Raw genomic sequence first — 16593 nt, 5'->3', positions numbered from 1 at the left:
ACTACGTTGGCCCCTGCTGTCTTCATGGCTCGCTCCTAATCAGGATGGTAAGTCTATTGAATTCTCTGTGTATCATAGTATCTAGATCAGTGGTTCTCAACCTTCCTAATGCCGCGACCCTTTAATATAGTTCCTCATGTTGTAGTGACCCCCAATTTCATTGTTACAAATTGAACATAATTAAAGCATAGTGATTAATCACAAAAACAATATGTAATTATATATGTGTTTTCCGATGGTCTTAGGCGACCCCTGTGAAAGGGTCGTTCGACCCCCAAAGTATACCTCAGAATGTGACTGTATTTGGAGCTAGGGCTTTTAAAGAGGTAATTAAGGTTCAGTGAAGTAGTATGGGTGGACCCTAATCTAACATGACTGGTGTCCTTATAAGGAGAGGGATGCCAGGGATGCAGGTGCACAAGGAAAAGGCCCCGTGAGGACACAACAAGCAGGTGGCCATCTGCAAGCCAGGAAGAGAGGCCTCAGGAGAAACCAAACCTACTGGCACTTGGGTCTTGGATTGCCAGTCCCAGAACATGGGGGAAGAAATTTCTGTTGTTTAAGCCACCCAGTCTATGGTATTTCGTTGTGGCCGTCCTAGCAGACTGTTACAGCCAGGCAGTGTAATAACTGCTTTTTATGAACTCTCTCTTTAATAGTCATCGTTACCAACCTGAGGCAGCTACTATTGTGACAGGGCCTGCAATAAAACTTTTGCCCACAGCAGGAACCCTCCTCAGTATGCTCAGACCTGACCCTGAACGTAGGTCAGTACAATACTCTGGCTCCTAAGTGGATGAGGTGGGGAGAGAATGAAACGGAGCCACGCATTTTTTGACACGCGTATCTCTATCCTGGTTGTGTTTGTGTTACTCTCCGTCCATTATGTTAAGAGAGAATAGTAATTCCCGAATTTACATCCGTGTCAGTTCTTACAAGGCTCTCTTGATTGAACTGATAAGCCCCTTCTGATCGTTCACTGTTCTTTTCTAATTTTGTCCTTTATTTTGGTCTCCCTCGCCGAGAGGCACTGGTCTATACTCTGCTACCCCAAGTATCTCTCACTGGTTTGATGTTTTTATATGATATTTTCACTTTAGCTTCATTTCAGTGAAATAAAGGTTTGCCTCCATGGGAGGGCCATACATTAAGCTATTGAAAAAGGTAGTTAATGAATTACCTTCTCATGTGTAGCTAGATGCTAGTTCTTATTGGGAGGAGGGCAGAGTTTGTTGGAAAGAATGCTAGAAACACTGAGAGTACTCAGGGCCTAGAGGAGGGTGGATTGGGCCACATAGGAGCAGAGGGGTAAAAGGAACATTGAGAGGAATTGATGACAGTAGTCATTTAGCAGGCCGTGACTTGGCTTCTGCTGGGAGCACCTACTGCCTCTCAATAGCAACTGCTGTCTTTGTGTTGTCACCCTGTCACACTTCCATCCTCCCCTACTGAGGTATGATGGGACCTGGACCTGCCTCTTGAGTCACGTGTGGCTACTTGAACCATCTCATCAAAGTCATATTAAGTACATACGGTCCTGGAATTTTATCTGTAAAACCTAAATAGTTCTCCCTAAAATAACACATGAGTGGCTACAAATAAAATTTGAAAACTGCAAATATGGGAGGCAAAGAGAAAGAAAACAGTCTGCTATTGCTCACAGGCTAGATTCACTGAGCACCACTTTAGTCTTGTTCTAAAGAAGGGATATAGGACCAAGGTACCCATAAAGTGCTTATTTAAAGTATTATTTAGAGTTTTGGGTTAGGGACCTTATAATTGAAAATGCTAAAAATACTTCTTAGGCCAGGCAATTCGATTTGGACTGAAGAGATAAGATAATGCTGAAGGTCAAGTTTTGACTTTGAGAAGACACAGGTATATCATTATCTGGGGGAGCTAGGCTTTTCCGTAGACACAGGGCCTCCTGTAGTGATAACTACAGACCCCTCTTCTAGGCTGTGCCTTAACTGCCTTGGCCCCGCAGACACCATCAGTAAACAAGGCTTCCTGGGAATATCTGAGTGGCCCTCTTTTAAGAGCAAACTTCCAAGGACTGCCTGAGCTCCCAAACCTATTGTGTCATCATCTTCAAAGGAGTCCAAGTACACAGCAATGAGGAACAGTCAACAAGACAGTGTGTGATTTTGTGCTAAATTGCATGTACAGATGAAGGACCGCTCGGAGACAGCTTCATGGGGGGAAGAGGAATTTTTGCTTGAGGGTAGATGGAAAAGAGAGCACAGCTGAGGTTCTGTTTTTGAGACTGTTAATTTTCTCTCCTGGCTGCCGTGCTGAAACTCCTGGAGATGATTGATGTGAAACAGGACGTAAGACACGGTTAAAAGGAGCAAGGAGCGCAGGCACATAGGAAGACAGTCTGAATTAGAGCTGCCAGTGGATGTGTGGAGACTTCACCAGCTGGAGGGAGGTTGGGAATTTTGTGTTTCATCAATGGAATGAAAGCACACCACTGTGCCATGGGGCAGACGCCTCAGTATGCAATAATATCCCCTGCCTACCCCTCCCCAGTTAACAGTGGGCACAGTAAAGTCACTGTGCTGGTGAAACAAATCTCATACAACCTGAAAAGTATAGCTGGTAGCTGATACTTCACCTTGAAGTTAGAATTGTTTGTTCCTTCAAGTGTTTTAATACTTCTGCGATGTTTTAGCCTTCGGCATCTCGATTTGAGCTTCCCCAGATGTTTGTGGTGTAAGTGATATCCTGGTCCTTGCACTTCGGCTGATCTGACCCATCTGTTGCCTAATGCATCGCTGTGTGCTCATGGACAAGGCCAAGGGATTAACCTGGGTTGGGTTGAGCATGTCATGCTTTCACAGTTTGCTTTCTTGATTTGGTTTCATAATGTTTTCTTTGTGCAAAAGGCCTGTGGGAATTTGAAAATGAGATTTTCTATAGATTTTACTCCTCCACCAACTACCAGTGTGATTTGGGCAAGCTGTAGAACCTGAAGATAGCCAGTTACCCACACTTCCCCTCTGGGTTTTCATCTGAAAAGCAAAAGGCCTGGGAATGATGATTTTGAGGTTTTTCTTCTGAGATTGAGAAATTGAAATTCCTGAGTAGTCAAAGTCAGATTTTTTTTTTTTTTTTTTGGCACCAGAGCATTGGGTTTGTCCACCAACATGCACTCTTCCACACTTATGTGCGTCAAGCCCACTGTCATCTATTTTCCTAGATGGAGACATGCCAGGTTGGTGAGCCTCGTGGAGTTTCTTTAAGAAACTAGACCCGGCCACCTGGCCCATGCTCACAGGCTCCTCTCATGTCCTCCCATTCACTTATCCATCACTCAACAGACACTTATTGAACGCCGGTCATATGCGAGGCACGAAGCTTTAGAACCCGATCTATGCCTTTTTATTCATCTTCCCTTACACTCACTTTCTTTGACAAACCAGGCAGACACCAGTATAGGAAATGCATATTTAATCATTCTCATGAGTGATCAGAACTATACAATCAAGTTTTCTATAACAAAATGTAATACAATCGTGGTGGGTCCAAAGTGCCCGGGAGGCCGTAGTCAACACGTGAAAGGTGTGGGTAGGGGGCTGGAAACAAAATATTCTTTCCTATCAAAGCCTCGTTCCTCAGGGCCTCCTTTCAAAGGTTTATTGTCCCTGCTTTCAGATTTCTCTGTGGGCTTCAAGGAAGGTACATGTTTTTATTGTCTTAATTTGAATGTGACTAGGTAGGGTTCTGAGATCTAAATTCAGAGAGGGAGAACTTGAGATGGAACTCAAGCAGGTCCCTCACAGAACTTTATTTGTAGAGAAAAACTAAGGGAAAGGAACTCAGAAGCTCAACAGCTGCAGATAATCCGTCAGAAATTCCTGGTTGCCCCAAACTGACTTCTGGCTCTCTGGTCTGAGACCGCAGCCTACGTGACAGAGGCTAATGCCTATTTTTAAGATCCTTTCCTATTCAGCATCAGGGTTTCTTAACCTCAGCATGATTGACATACTGGGCTGGATAATTCTTTGTTGTGGGTGGATGTCGTGTGCATTGTAGGGCGCTGAGTTCTATTCACTAGATGCCAGTAGCATCCCTCCCCCAAAATTGTGATAGTTAAAGTCTCCAAACATTTCTAAATATCCCTGGGGGTTTGCAGAATGAGCCCGGTTGAGTGAGTCTCACTGCTCTAGATGCTGTTGAGACCTGAGGTCCTCTCAGGCCACACAGGCTGGAAAGCACAAGCCTGCGACCTTGTGGTGACTTAACGCCCATGTGGCCAAGATGGGAGGCCTTTCCGAGCCCACTCAAGGCTAAACGTCACCTGAGAAATAAAATGGCATTTGTTTGTTTTTGAAAAGAAGGTACTCGGATCATTTAGAAAATGTCCCCCAACTACGATTTTTACCTTAAAATTACAGTCACGTCCCACACTTGTTCAGCGTTTGTCAGGTGGGAAGAGATGCCGAGGCACGTTTGGAAGCATCATAGTGACAAGCGGATCGTTGGACCCACCACTAAGATGCAGCCACCTCTGTTGTGAAGTGGCAGCTGACTAGCAGCTTCTTGCTGTTTCCACAGAAGTTTAAGCATGGACATATTGCAATTGAAACTTTCTGGGGGCGACATTACAGCAGGATAACAAGATCCAGAGACGGGGAGCTGCAATAGCCCACCCTCTCACTCCCCAACTGGGGATGGGTAAAGGGAGGTCCCTGAGATATGGGGGGGTACACTTGTCCCCACATGCATTTTACTTCGCAGTCTTAACACACTTCTCTAGTTCAGATGAATTATTTCCCCAACTTTTAATACGTGTCTTTGAAGATAGATTTATCTTGTTCATATTGGAGTCTTCAGTGGGTTGCTTTTGGCTTCTTTTTGCTTCTTGATCTTGGATGTTCACTCCAGGCTTTTAGGCATGAATTCATTTCCCCCAAGAAATAGAAAACTAGGTTATATCTTGTGGTGAAATTGTTCTGCAGATTCCTGGGATTCTGAAAATAACAGCAATAAGATACCATTACAACCATTCAGCAAACATTTATTGAGAACAGAACCTCTCCCTGCCACTGGATGAGTGTATTCTTATTCAGGAATGGCCTTGTTTTCTGTATTTTGATGATGTTCTATCAAGGCCACATGACACCCTAGGTTGCTGAGGGAAAGGAGATGGCTTGAGTCTCTCCTTCAAGGAAGGGATCATCCTCAGAGCTGATGCTGGAGCTGCTTGATCGTGTTAGGAACACAAGCACACACACAGTGGACCCCCCATACCATTCAGGGTTCATCTCACCTGCTGTACTAATGACTTTGCACGTTTCTGTGTGGCCAAGGCACGTTATTTTAGGACCAGGTAAGAGGAGAGAGGTAGGAGTACCCAGCCGATGGCAAAGAAAGAAGAGACACACAGGGAGGCCTTTGAGTCCAGCAGCTCTAGGTGACTCCGCCTTCTAATCTCAGAGTCTGTAAAGGGAGAGACAAGTTCAGGGTCATAGAGGGGAAGCTGCATATCATCTCCACATGACTGGTTAGCAAGGAAAAGTACCTGCAAAACAGCAAGTTGTTCCTAATACAACTTGTACCCAATTCGGGGGCAACTTTGTACCCCATTATCCACTTTCCTTTTCTTCAGAGGAAGTTCTATTCCATGGTCCACTCCAGTAAGCTCGCAGCCAAATGAAAAATGATACCAATAAAGAGATAATAATCGGTTACCAAGGAAAGAATGGGCTGAACAATGGCCGTGGCCAGTCCTTGGTTTCAGACACGTTTTTCCCCCTCTCGGCCGTGACCTTTATAGGTTCTGTGTTACTCGCTTTCTTGACATCATTGCAAAGTGATGAGAAAGTATTGTTCTCATTTTGAAGTAGGGAAGAGAAATGAAGAAATTAAATTGCTCTACTCTGTTTTTTCCCGCGACAGTCCAATCTCATTTAGTTCCTTTTGGCTCTGACACTTACTAGCTGTGTGACTTTAGTTCATCTATATGTGTTTCCATTTCTTCATCTATAAAATAGGACTAAAATAATAATAATCTACTTCTTAGGAGGATTAATGAGTTAATACATTAAAGTGCTTGGAACGTACCTGGCACATAAGTAAGCAATCAATAAGTATTATCTGTGAAAACAACAAGAGTAACCCTGCTCAAGCCTAATTAATGAGTATGACTTCCATTAAGTTGATCATTTCCAAATCCATCTCCTTATTCTGAACTTTGTCATGAGTTTCACATCTGGATTTACAGTTGCTACTGGGTCAGTTAAAAACATAATTATTGAGTAAATGTATGAGCACCTACTGTTGGGGTTCAAAGGAGCCCAATAAAGAACACCCCTTTTTACAGCTGAGTTCTGAATCCGTTAAAGAGTAGGACAAAGCGAGTGAGGCAACTGGAAGACCAAAATATCACTCTCATTACTAATAAATCTGATACAGGATGAAGCTTTGTCTGCTCGGAAGTGAGCTGTCGCCCAGGCATCTCCCCGGACAGGCAGCACCAGCCTGGGGCAGGCTTCCTCCAGCCAAGCCGATTACGCCCCTGAAACATTGATGGCTGGGAAGAGCAGGGTAGAAATTATACTTCCTGAGGGTAGCTAGAGAGACAAGAAAAAAGAAGGAGCTGAGCTTCTGAAGTCCGGCTTCTTCTAATAGACTCACCCATCAGATACATTAGTAACTCCTGCTTCTCTGATGAGGCATGGAAGAGGGGCGAACAGAGAGGCTGGAAGGGTTAGGTTGGTGGGGTATCTTCTCATGGGAGGAAGTATGTGGAATAGGGATGGAGCGTTCTCCCAAAACCCCTCGTATGCTGGGTCATGTGCTAACCATAGGACCTTTCTGCCTAGTAAACAATGGGCACTTTCAACTCAGCATCTCTAAAATCCCCATCTTTTTTCCTGAAATGTTGCTTCTGTATTTTAATTGTTTGTTGGCAGTGTTATTAACCTCCTAAGCAAACAGGTCCCCATCTTTTTTCCTGAAATGTTGCTTCTGTATTTTGTTTGTTGGCAGAGTTATTAACCTCCTAAGCCAACAGTGTAGAAACATCACACCCATTTGACTTGCTCTTTCTCTTCTCCTCCACATTTGTGTCCCTAAGGCCTGTAGATTATTTTTTTCATTAACTTTTTATTCTTCCCCTTTCTTTCCCATTGCCACTGCCCCCATTAAGACCCTCATAATTTCTCCCTTGGACTTTGACATAGGCTCCTGACTTCATGGCTTCCTCTTCTATCAAAACCATTCTTCTGTCCTGGCCGGTGTGGCTCAGTTGGTTGAGCATTGTCCCATGCACTGAAAGGTGACCGTTCAATTCCCAGTCAGGGCACATACCCAGGTTGCAGGTTCGATTCCCAGTCGGGTGTGTACAGGAGGCCTCCTATTGATGTTATGGACTTTGACATAGGCTCCTGACTTCATGGCTTCCTCTTCTATCAAAACCATTCTTCTGTCCTGGCCGGTGTGGCTCAGTTGGTTGAGCATTGTCCCATGCACTGAAAGGTGACCGTTCAATTCCCAGTCAGGGCACATACCCAGGTTGCAGGTTCAATTCCCAGTCAGGTGCGTACAGGAGGCCTCCTATTGATGTTACTCTCCCTCCCCCTTCCTCTCTCTCTCTCAAAAATCAATAAAAACATTGTAAAGTAAATAAATAAAGTATACATATGAAAACCTATGGAATGAGATAAAATATTTGCAAATCATATGTCTGATAAATGTTCCCTATCTAGGATGCAAAAGAATTCCTACAACTCACTCAAATTGAATTCATTTTAGCCCCAAGAGGGATGGTTTTAAAAGTTATAATTCAGTCTGTGCATTTCTTTGATGCCAGCTCAACCCTAGGTTTTTATGCACTAAAGCATTGCAGGGAGACCTGAGTGCTGGGCTCCCTGGATCCTGGTCTTCGCAGCTTGGGAGGCCAGTTCAAACTAGAGCTGTTGGGTAATCCTGGGCCATGTTAGTGGGAACATGAGCTGACTAAGGAGAGAAGGGCTGAATAAGACTAAGGCAGATTCTAAGACCTTCCGTCTTCAGATTGAAAGCCTTCTCAAAGGCAGACTAGAACCAAACCAGTGTTGGGGGACTTGGCATATAGATCACTAGCTGAATATATCAGAGATATCAAGTAATCATCATATCCCACTGCTTCACCAAAGCAGTCCTGCTGAGTTAGGGCCTCAGGACCCTACACACTGCTCTCCAAGCAGTCAGAAGGTGTATGAGATGAAGCTTAGTTGCCATCTTTGACCTATTAGGCCATAAATATTGTTTTGTATTAGTCTTCTTCTTATATAGTGTAATCCCAACTGGAATTGTGATGTAGGTGTCTGTGAAGAGAACTCTAGAGCTTTCTGTGCCCTCGTACATAATATATCAGTTATAGAAATTATATTTTAATTTAGATTTAATTCTCACCCCAATGAACCCATACAAAAAGCATGAAGAGACCCACCTGTCACTTTGATATCCCCCGTGGCTTTGGCAATGTTGTTCTCAATCATACAGGAGTATGTGTTGTTGATTGTGACATTGTAGAGTACAGATACAACCTTCATGGTTACATTCTCAGAATTCAGCTCAAAGCTGGTATTGGAGACTTCTGAGAAGTTGGTTCTTCGGTCAACTTGGGATGTCCAGACCACTGTAGGCTGGGGGAACCATCGGGGAGCCTCACATCGAAAGCTCTCTGAGCTGGCATTATAGTCCACATCCATCTCTGGGATGCTGAAGGCTGCAGGGTTGAAGGTCAGAAAGGGCTGATGTCAAGGTCAGAAAGAGAAGACAATATAGCCTTTGAAGTACTAGGTCTTAAATACACCGTGATTTCTATCATTGAGGTGACTCAGAACTTCACTTCCCCAGTGGGCTCTCTGTGTATGGCCCACTGTACTGTAGATGCAAATAATGATCTGCTCATGATATTGTTGTACATCACAATTCTGGCCGATATCACAAACTCCACAGACATAAGTTCTAGGTTTAATTGTTACAACAGGTAAATTCTCCAAGTAAGAGGAGTTCCAGTGATTACAAAAAAAGTTTATCCATTAGGGAAATTGGGTGTTTCCCCAGGGACCTGTGAAGTCTTCTGAACTTTATATCTTTTTTGCTACCTGGAGAAAATAGTTAGGGGAGGGAGAGAGAGAAGGAAGAAACAGTATTCACCTGTCACTACAATATATTATTTAGATAATATATGTGAAAATTCAGAAGAAGCTAGAGTTCAGAACAAAAGATTTTAAGACCTAATATAATGGGCCCCTTTTGGAGTTGGTGTGGGTCTTGGACAGCAAGGCTGGTTGCTAACAGACTTTGAGGGTCTTGTCTGATATTAATCACTCATGAGCGTAAAAGCATATTTCATCAACTAACCGATCTTTAGCCTCAAATAGCTTTTGGCCCTTTCTTTCCCTCTGCCTAAAAATACCTTACCTCCAGTTTTATACTCCAGGTTAGCATTCCCCTTGCCTTTGGAAGTGATGATGTAACATTTATAGGTGCCAGCATCTGTGAGTTGCACATTTTTCAGCCTCAGAGAAGCATTGCCAACTCTCACTTGATCAGCAAACACGGCTGTCCGGCCTCTGAACATCTCATTCTGGTCTGACAAGTCATCTTTGCCTTCTTTGAACTCATGGACGAAGCCCATAACACCTTCCTTTAGCCACTGTATCACGATATCAGAAAGTTTGATGTCAGGTTCAAAAGTGCAGCTCAGGATTCCGTCCTCCCCGATGTTCCCAGCCGAGGTGAGAGTCGTGACTGAGATGGAGTGTGTGCCTGCAATTTAGGAAGCAAGGGTCAATGCCAAGGAAAGCTTTGGAACTTCTGTCACCAAACCCTTCATTACTAAAAGCCAAACAGAGACTTCTGCAACAAATTAGGAAGACAGAAGGACAGCAGAGGCATAGGAAAGAAGATGTAAGAAGGATAGAAAGAGCAGGAAGACAATAGTCTGTTTTTATAGCTACAGGGATCTAAAATAAACAATAGCTTTTTGGGACCAAGTAACCCAATCCTGGGGAGACGATGAGAGGAGACCATGTTGGATTTGGGGTTTAAAGATGAGAACTCAAGTCCTGGCATTGTCATTTCGTATCTGTGTGAGCTGGAATAAGTCATGTAACCTCTCTGGATCTCAGGAAAATGGAGTTAATGCTATCTGTCTTGCCTATCTTAAAGGATTCCTGTAAGGATCAAATCAAAGGATTATGAACTTGACTTGAAAATTGTAATTGCACATATAAGGTGTTGTTATTCATAGTTAACCAGAAATGGTGTAGAAGTGAAACCTCATGTTAACCAAATGTGACTAGGAGTTCTGAAGAATGTCAGATTCTAAAGTGCTGTTGCTTTTATCTCCATTTGAATGATGAAGAAGCTAAGCGGAGAGAAGATAAGTGACGTGGTCAAGGTTATAGTGCCAGCTATGGCATAATGAAGAATGATACTTAATTAAATTATTTTTTTTGGCCTAAGATAGAAGATATCCCCTCCTCTCCAAGCATATCACCAACAGAATATGAATCATGCAGCCAGCCGTGTCCACTGCCTTTTCCGCACTTGCCCAGCCGATAGCCCACTCAGTCTATGAAGGATGGACCAGCCCTTCTTTCTGCACTGGGGCTGCTGATGGGGACGCCTGTAGGACTGATTCAATGAACTGAATCTTCTTGAGAGGCTCCTTCTGGGGTATGGATGTGAAGCTGAGATGAGGATGAGTCTTTGAGCCCAAGAGGACCGTGGGCCAGACACAAAAAGTAGGGGAGTGGGAAGACCATGAAAGAAAGATGAAGAAGGTGTCCCCATCCCCAGAGCTGTCGTAGATCCTGAGGATTTTCAGGTCGAGTTCCATCCCAATCTCTGAGTATCCTTTAATACCTTATATTAAAATGTTCTTCACTAACCTCTCCTCCTTAAAGCCAGAAAAATGGGTGCTGAGCGCCTCCCAGCTTCCTTATTGCTATTCCTTCCTCTTATCTTTGCCTCCATCCAATATATTTTACATGCATTAGTCTTATAGGTAGAGCTTAAAGAACAATATGAACATGTTAGTTTTCTAATCACTAGTCTTTCATGACTCCCAAGGACTGTGGAGTCAAGTTCAGACTACCCAGCATGGCCTTCAGACCTAAATACTGCATGGCACATAGGAAATGCTCATTAATTGTTACCTTTCCACCCTCATTTCCCACTGCTTTCTTTCATAGTCTATATTGTCTGTTCATATCAAGTGATTTATTGATTTTCTGCTTTCAATGGAAAAATACACAAGCATACTTGGTATTTTTCAAATGTCAGAGGTAACATTATGAACATACGGATATTCTCTCGTGCCCACAAGGGGTTAGAATTGTCTAGTTGGGCCCTCGGCCTTTATAAAGTAGATGAAGGTAATGGATGAGGGACAGACCTGAAGAAGCTAAGCTAGATGGGTTTATATTAGAAAGAACAGAGAGCTACTGATGGAAGAAAAGTTATAAGTAAAAAAGGCAGAGGAAACACAGGTGCACAGGCTGGACTGGGGGGATGTTTGGAGGCTTAGAGTGCAGGGAATAGAGACGGGAGCAGCTGCCATGCATGGCCACGCAGGTGGGAGGTTTGGGAGAGAAGTCATGAGAGAGGATGGTGCGAAGTTTTACTGTGTGATATGAATGTGAAACACGCCTTTCCCCGCCTTGGCTAATCCTGGTTATGCCAATTATACTATTATTTTCACACCCCTGTTCATCTTGCACCTCCAATTTATAGTTCCCTCCTCTCTTATCACCAGCTATCCAAGTTCTGCTTATATTCAAGGCTGTTCAGATGGCAGCCTCTCACGAAACCCTCCTTTGATCTACCAAGACAAAATGAGTAGACTCTCTCTTTACTGTCCCTGAACACTTTCCTGTGCCTTTATTACAGCAGCTGTCTCCCCTCTACCTTGTCTCCGGTCTCTATCTGGCACTAATCTGTGGGCTTTTCAAGGGCAGAAACTGTTTGAATCATATCTGTAATTCCTATACTGTTGTGATGATTAATTTTGTGTATCACCTGTACTGGGCCACAGAGCGCTCAGACATTTTGTCAGATACTCTGGGTGTGTCTGTGAGGATGTTTCTGGGTGAGGTTAAGATTTGAATGAGTAAACGGAGCAAAGCAGATCACCCTTCCTCTGATGGAAGCCTGAGAGGTGGGCCACCTGGGGCCTGAGGGGACTTCCCCGCCTCCAGACCTGTGAGAAAATAAACGTCTGCCATTTAAACACCAGGTCTCTGGTATTTTGTTACGGCAGCCTGAGCGAAAAATATGTATTTGTTCAGTGAATGAATAAATGAATGGAAGTCAGTAGAAATCAAGGGACTGTTTAATAGTTCTACCCAAAATGATTATGGGAGTGAGGAACATTTGGCAGGATTACCACATCTAAATTTGGGGGAGATGTGAGCCAGTGAAAAAGAAGGCAATGAGCCTGGTCGGCGTGACTCTGTGGTTGAGCATTGACCTATGAACCAGGAGGTCATGGTTCGATTCCTGGTCAGGGCACATGCCTGGGTTATGTTCTTGATTCCCAATGTGGGATGTGCAGAAGGCAGCCAATCAATGATTCTCTCTCATCATTGATGTTTCTATCTCTCTCTCCCTCTCCCTTCCTCTCTGAAACCAATAAAAAATATATATTTTAAAAAGGCAATGAAAATACACAGAGATTCTCAATAAAACCATGGGGCAAATGTAACTATATTAGAGCAAGGGTAAATTTGACTGTAGTTTATAAAGTGCCATTAAAGTTGATTTGAAAAATTACTTTTCAGGAAAAATACATAATTAGCACAGTTTATGGAGAGAATGAAATGGTAATGACATATCTTAGTTCGGTAATTGTGTTACCGAATTAATTGTAATGCGTTGGCCTTGAGCCCACAAGTGGAGGATTTGTTGGATGCTCTCTTAGAGAACTTAATGAGTAAAAGTAGCAGCCATGGGAGCCTGAGGGACCACTGTGGGCTCAAGACCATTTAAGGTTGCATTACAGATGTGGCAGATGGAATGCGTGTGATGTTGATTAAATCCCACCCTCCCCATAGCAAATCAAGAGGAGGAATAAAGGCCTGTGAGATCTTGAAAAACCACGAGGACCAAGCCATTGCTTTGTACCCAGAAAGCAGTCAATAAATACTTACTAGAGGAGGAATAAAGGCCTGTGAGATCTTGAAAAACCATGAGGACCAAGCCATTGCTTTTTAAGAAAGCAGTCAATAAATACTTACTGTTAGGTGAATAAATGATGATAAAAAGGGATAAAATAAAATTTAATATGCAAGCAACAGGAAATAAATATTGCTTCTCACAAAAAAGAAATCTATATACAAACTTGCAAACAAATACTGTCTCAAGGAGCTGTGTCCTAGGGAACACAGACTGGTCTGATATGACTCTCCAGGCCTCATAGCCACCAGGGGCTCTTGTGTGATTTGGTGAGCCACAGGGCTGTAGGAGATGAGTTTAAAGCAGCTATTTTTAAAAAATGTTTTTATTGATTTTCAGAGAGAGGAAGAGAGAGATAGAAACATCAATGATGAGAGAACCATTGATTGGCTGCCTCCTGTATGGCCCCTACTGGGGATCGAGCTCTTAACCCTGAAAAATCAACTGCCCTTTGAAAGGACTCAGTAAGACAGGTTCTGCAGCATAGAGAGCATCCTGGAAGCCTTCAGCAGGTGGTCACTCAGCATCTGCTGGAACGCAGCTGTCCAGATGGGCACCGCAGCACATGGCTTAAAAGTGGAAACACATAGGTTTACGCCTGTGCCAGAGGAGCCTGGGGTGGAACCTGTGAGTCCCACTCTTGCCAGAGAAGAGAGCAGGGTTGGTGGTAGCAATTGCTTCTGTGAGAAGAAACTAGAAAGGATGCTGGGCCTGACTAGATAAAGGCACACGGTAGGGAAGTGGCAGCAGAGCATAGTGTTTGAGCACAAGGCGCAGGTATCAGGCTGTCTGGGTTCAAATCCCAGCTCTGCCACTTACTTGCGCAAGTTTTCTAACTTCTTTATCCCATAGCTTTTCATCTATAAAATGGGATGTTTAATAACAGTAGTTCCCTCAGTGGTCTAAATGATAACACGCAGGTAAAGAGCTTCGTATAGTACCCAGTTTGCCACATGTTAAACCTTCAATCAGTGGTATTGATAACTGTTATTAACTAGAATCATTTGGAAAGATTGCAGATTAGAGTACCAGGAGGAAAGAAACAGTTTACTAAGTACTTTACTTATAGTCACTCATTGTAAGCCTGATAAAACCATGGGAGATAAGAGCGATCATTTTATGAATGAGGATAAGGGGGCTCTGTGGGATTAAATGGCTTTCCTAAAGCCCTTTAAGTAGCAAGTAGTAGAGCTAGTGTCAAGCTCCATCTTATCTGGTGCTAAGCCTGTGCTCTTTCTCCCCAGTTCTGCTGCTATCCAGGGCCAGACTGAAACAGTGAGCCTACTCACCTCTTACAAACATAGAAAAATGACAAACTATAAAACAAGTGTAAGAAAAGCCAATAGCTGTTCATTTTCTCAGATGAGTACAATTTTTTAAAATATCAATTTTGTTCCAAACAATTTGTTCAATGCTCCTGTTTTGGTGCCATAAGCACATGCCTGACTGGCTTACTGAGTAGCCTGTAACTTTTACCCAGTGTCCAAAGATGGAGAATTTGTGTCCTGTGGCTTCCTGCCCTGGCCTCCCTAACTTCAGAGGGGGCCTGCCTTGGTGTGGCTGGGAAATTGTGCAAGCGTCAGGAGGTGGTATACGAATGCATCAATAACAGCAAACTCTGAATAGCACTGATGGTGTCACCATAAATAATAATGGCAGCCACCTATTACACACACGCGTCAGGCACTGTACAAATCTTTGTCATTTAGTCCCCATAACTACTCTGACTGCCTTACCAGCGAGGAAACTGTCTGGAAAGTTAAGTTATATCCAAATGGACATAGACCATTGGTGTCAGGCCAGAGATTAGAGCGTCTGTCTGATTCCTAAGCTCTCCCACCACACAGAGCTGCTCAAAGTCACCCAGTGAGTGAGTGAGCGACAGCACAGGGACCAAGTAGGGTCAGGGGCCTTTCCGCTGCCTCTCCCTCCTTACACGTCACCTGGGACGGCAGCACATCCTCAGTGGAGGAGAGTGACGGAGAAAAGGCAGCTGAAACTATAAAGTCCTGAAGTGACAGCTCTGGCCACAGACTGAGTTCAAATACACGTGTTGGCCTGAGTCAGACAGCTGAAGGGAAATGGAGCCAAGCACTTGCCTCAGCGCAGACAGCTGCCGACCAGCTCACCCAGTGTCTTAATTAATGTGGCTTAAATAATAGATGCTTTTGAGACACAGAAGAGGAGGAAAAAGACCGTTCCTCTCAGCTGCCATCAGATAGCTGCCTTCCGAAGCGCACCATCCATGTTTCCTACATGGAACCACCTGTCTTCTCTTTTCCGGAGCCCCCTGTGTGCAAAGACTTGCTATTCTTTAACAGGTCAGCTGAGGCTTCATTGCAAAGGAACCATCCGCCCAGGCCAGCCATTGCTAGAATGGCTCAGCCCTGCAGCACTTCACCTCTGACCCCAGCACACCTTGAGCGCCGTCTGATAGATAGAGCACTCTGATAAGCGTTCCATTTGGTTCTCTCAACCGCCTGGTGACGCAGACATTGCTTCCTCCACTCCGTAAACTCGGAAACTGAGGCCCACAGAGATGAGTGACTAATGCAGAGCACTCTGATAAGCGTTCCATTTGGTTCTCTCAACCACCTTGTGACGCAGACATTGCTTGCTCCACTCCGTAAACTCGGAAACTTGAGGCCCACAGAGATGAGTGACTAATGCGAGGAGAATGCAGTCAGTAAGGAGGAGGCCCAGCGCTCTACTCTGAGGCTTTCTGGGTCCACGAGCCGCGCTCTTTCCCTTCTGCCACACTGAGTGGTTGGGGGCTCAGTGGTGAGGGGTGAACGGCTTGTGGTGACGCAGGAAATCACATACCTGAAATACCAAAACCGATGATAAGGGCAATGGCTCCAGCCAACACAATGATGATGCTAATAATGCTGTGGAGAGAGAGAGAAACAGGAAATTACTTCATTCCGTGCGACATGCTGATTTGCAACCTGGGCTCATCTCTGTCCTAAGAGGTGCTACCGAAAGCCCCTCAACATATTCCTAGAAATAGGCACCTTAGGAAGGAATCTCCGCAATTCTGCCCCGTCCCCCCGGGGCACGAGGTAGGTTAAAGGAGTGGCCCTTTTATTTGACTCTTGTATCATCTTTCTTTCCTGTGTCCAGACCAGGGAAGACCATGCACAGAGACTGTTGGGACAAGACTGACGATACCTCTGTAGTGCAGGTGCCACTTGGGGAGCACTGGTCACACACCCAGCCCACCCTGAGCATTGCTGCCCACCCCTCTTGGAGCATTCACCTACCTGTTTCGTCTCCTCCCATAGACTTCAGACTTTAACCGTGGTCACGTTCACCCTGTACTCACTATTCCTTAGTCCCATAGATCCTCAGCGGGACCTTATTTTCTCTTATTAACAATTAATACATATTAATTACCGAAAGGTTAGAAAATAC

General features: G+C 44.2%; 1 protein-coding gene across 2 annotated transcripts in view; it reads right to left on the bottom strand.

Annotated features, from left to right (window-relative positions):
- Positions 1 to 3438: 3438 nt before the first annotated feature.
- Positions 3439 to 16593, bottom strand: part of VTCN1 (V-set domain containing T cell activation inhibitor 1) — a 34671-nt gene continuing 21516 nt past the window's right edge. Inside the window, exons 2-6 of one of the 2 annotated variants that reach the window (XM_014534527.1) lie at positions 16003 to 16067; positions 9421 to 9768; positions 8441 to 8719; positions 5276 to 5445; positions 3439 to 4976 (exon numbers count right to left, since the gene is read on the bottom strand). In XM_014534527.1, coding sequence (XP_014390013.1) covers positions 5321 to 5445; positions 8441 to 8719; positions 9421 to 9768; positions 16003 to 16067 — 817 coding nt within the window. In that variant the 3' untranslated portion in view covers positions 3439 to 4976; positions 5276 to 5320. The remainder of the gene's footprint in view (positions 4977 to 5275; positions 5446 to 8440; positions 8720 to 9420; positions 9769 to 16002; positions 16068 to 16593) is intronic. The other variant, XM_014534528.1, reaches the window with a different exon arrangement.

The sequence above is a fragment of the Myotis brandtii genome, unplaced genomic scaffold (genome assembly GCF_000412655.1).
Source record: "Myotis brandtii unplaced genomic scaffold, ASM41265v1 scaffold131, whole genome shotgun sequence".
NCBI lineage: Eukaryota > Metazoa > Chordata > Mammalia > Chiroptera > Vespertilionidae > Myotis > Myotis brandtii.
The sequence above is the reverse complement of the archived record's forward strand: the minus strand, read 5'-3'. Positions and strand labels throughout refer to the sequence as shown.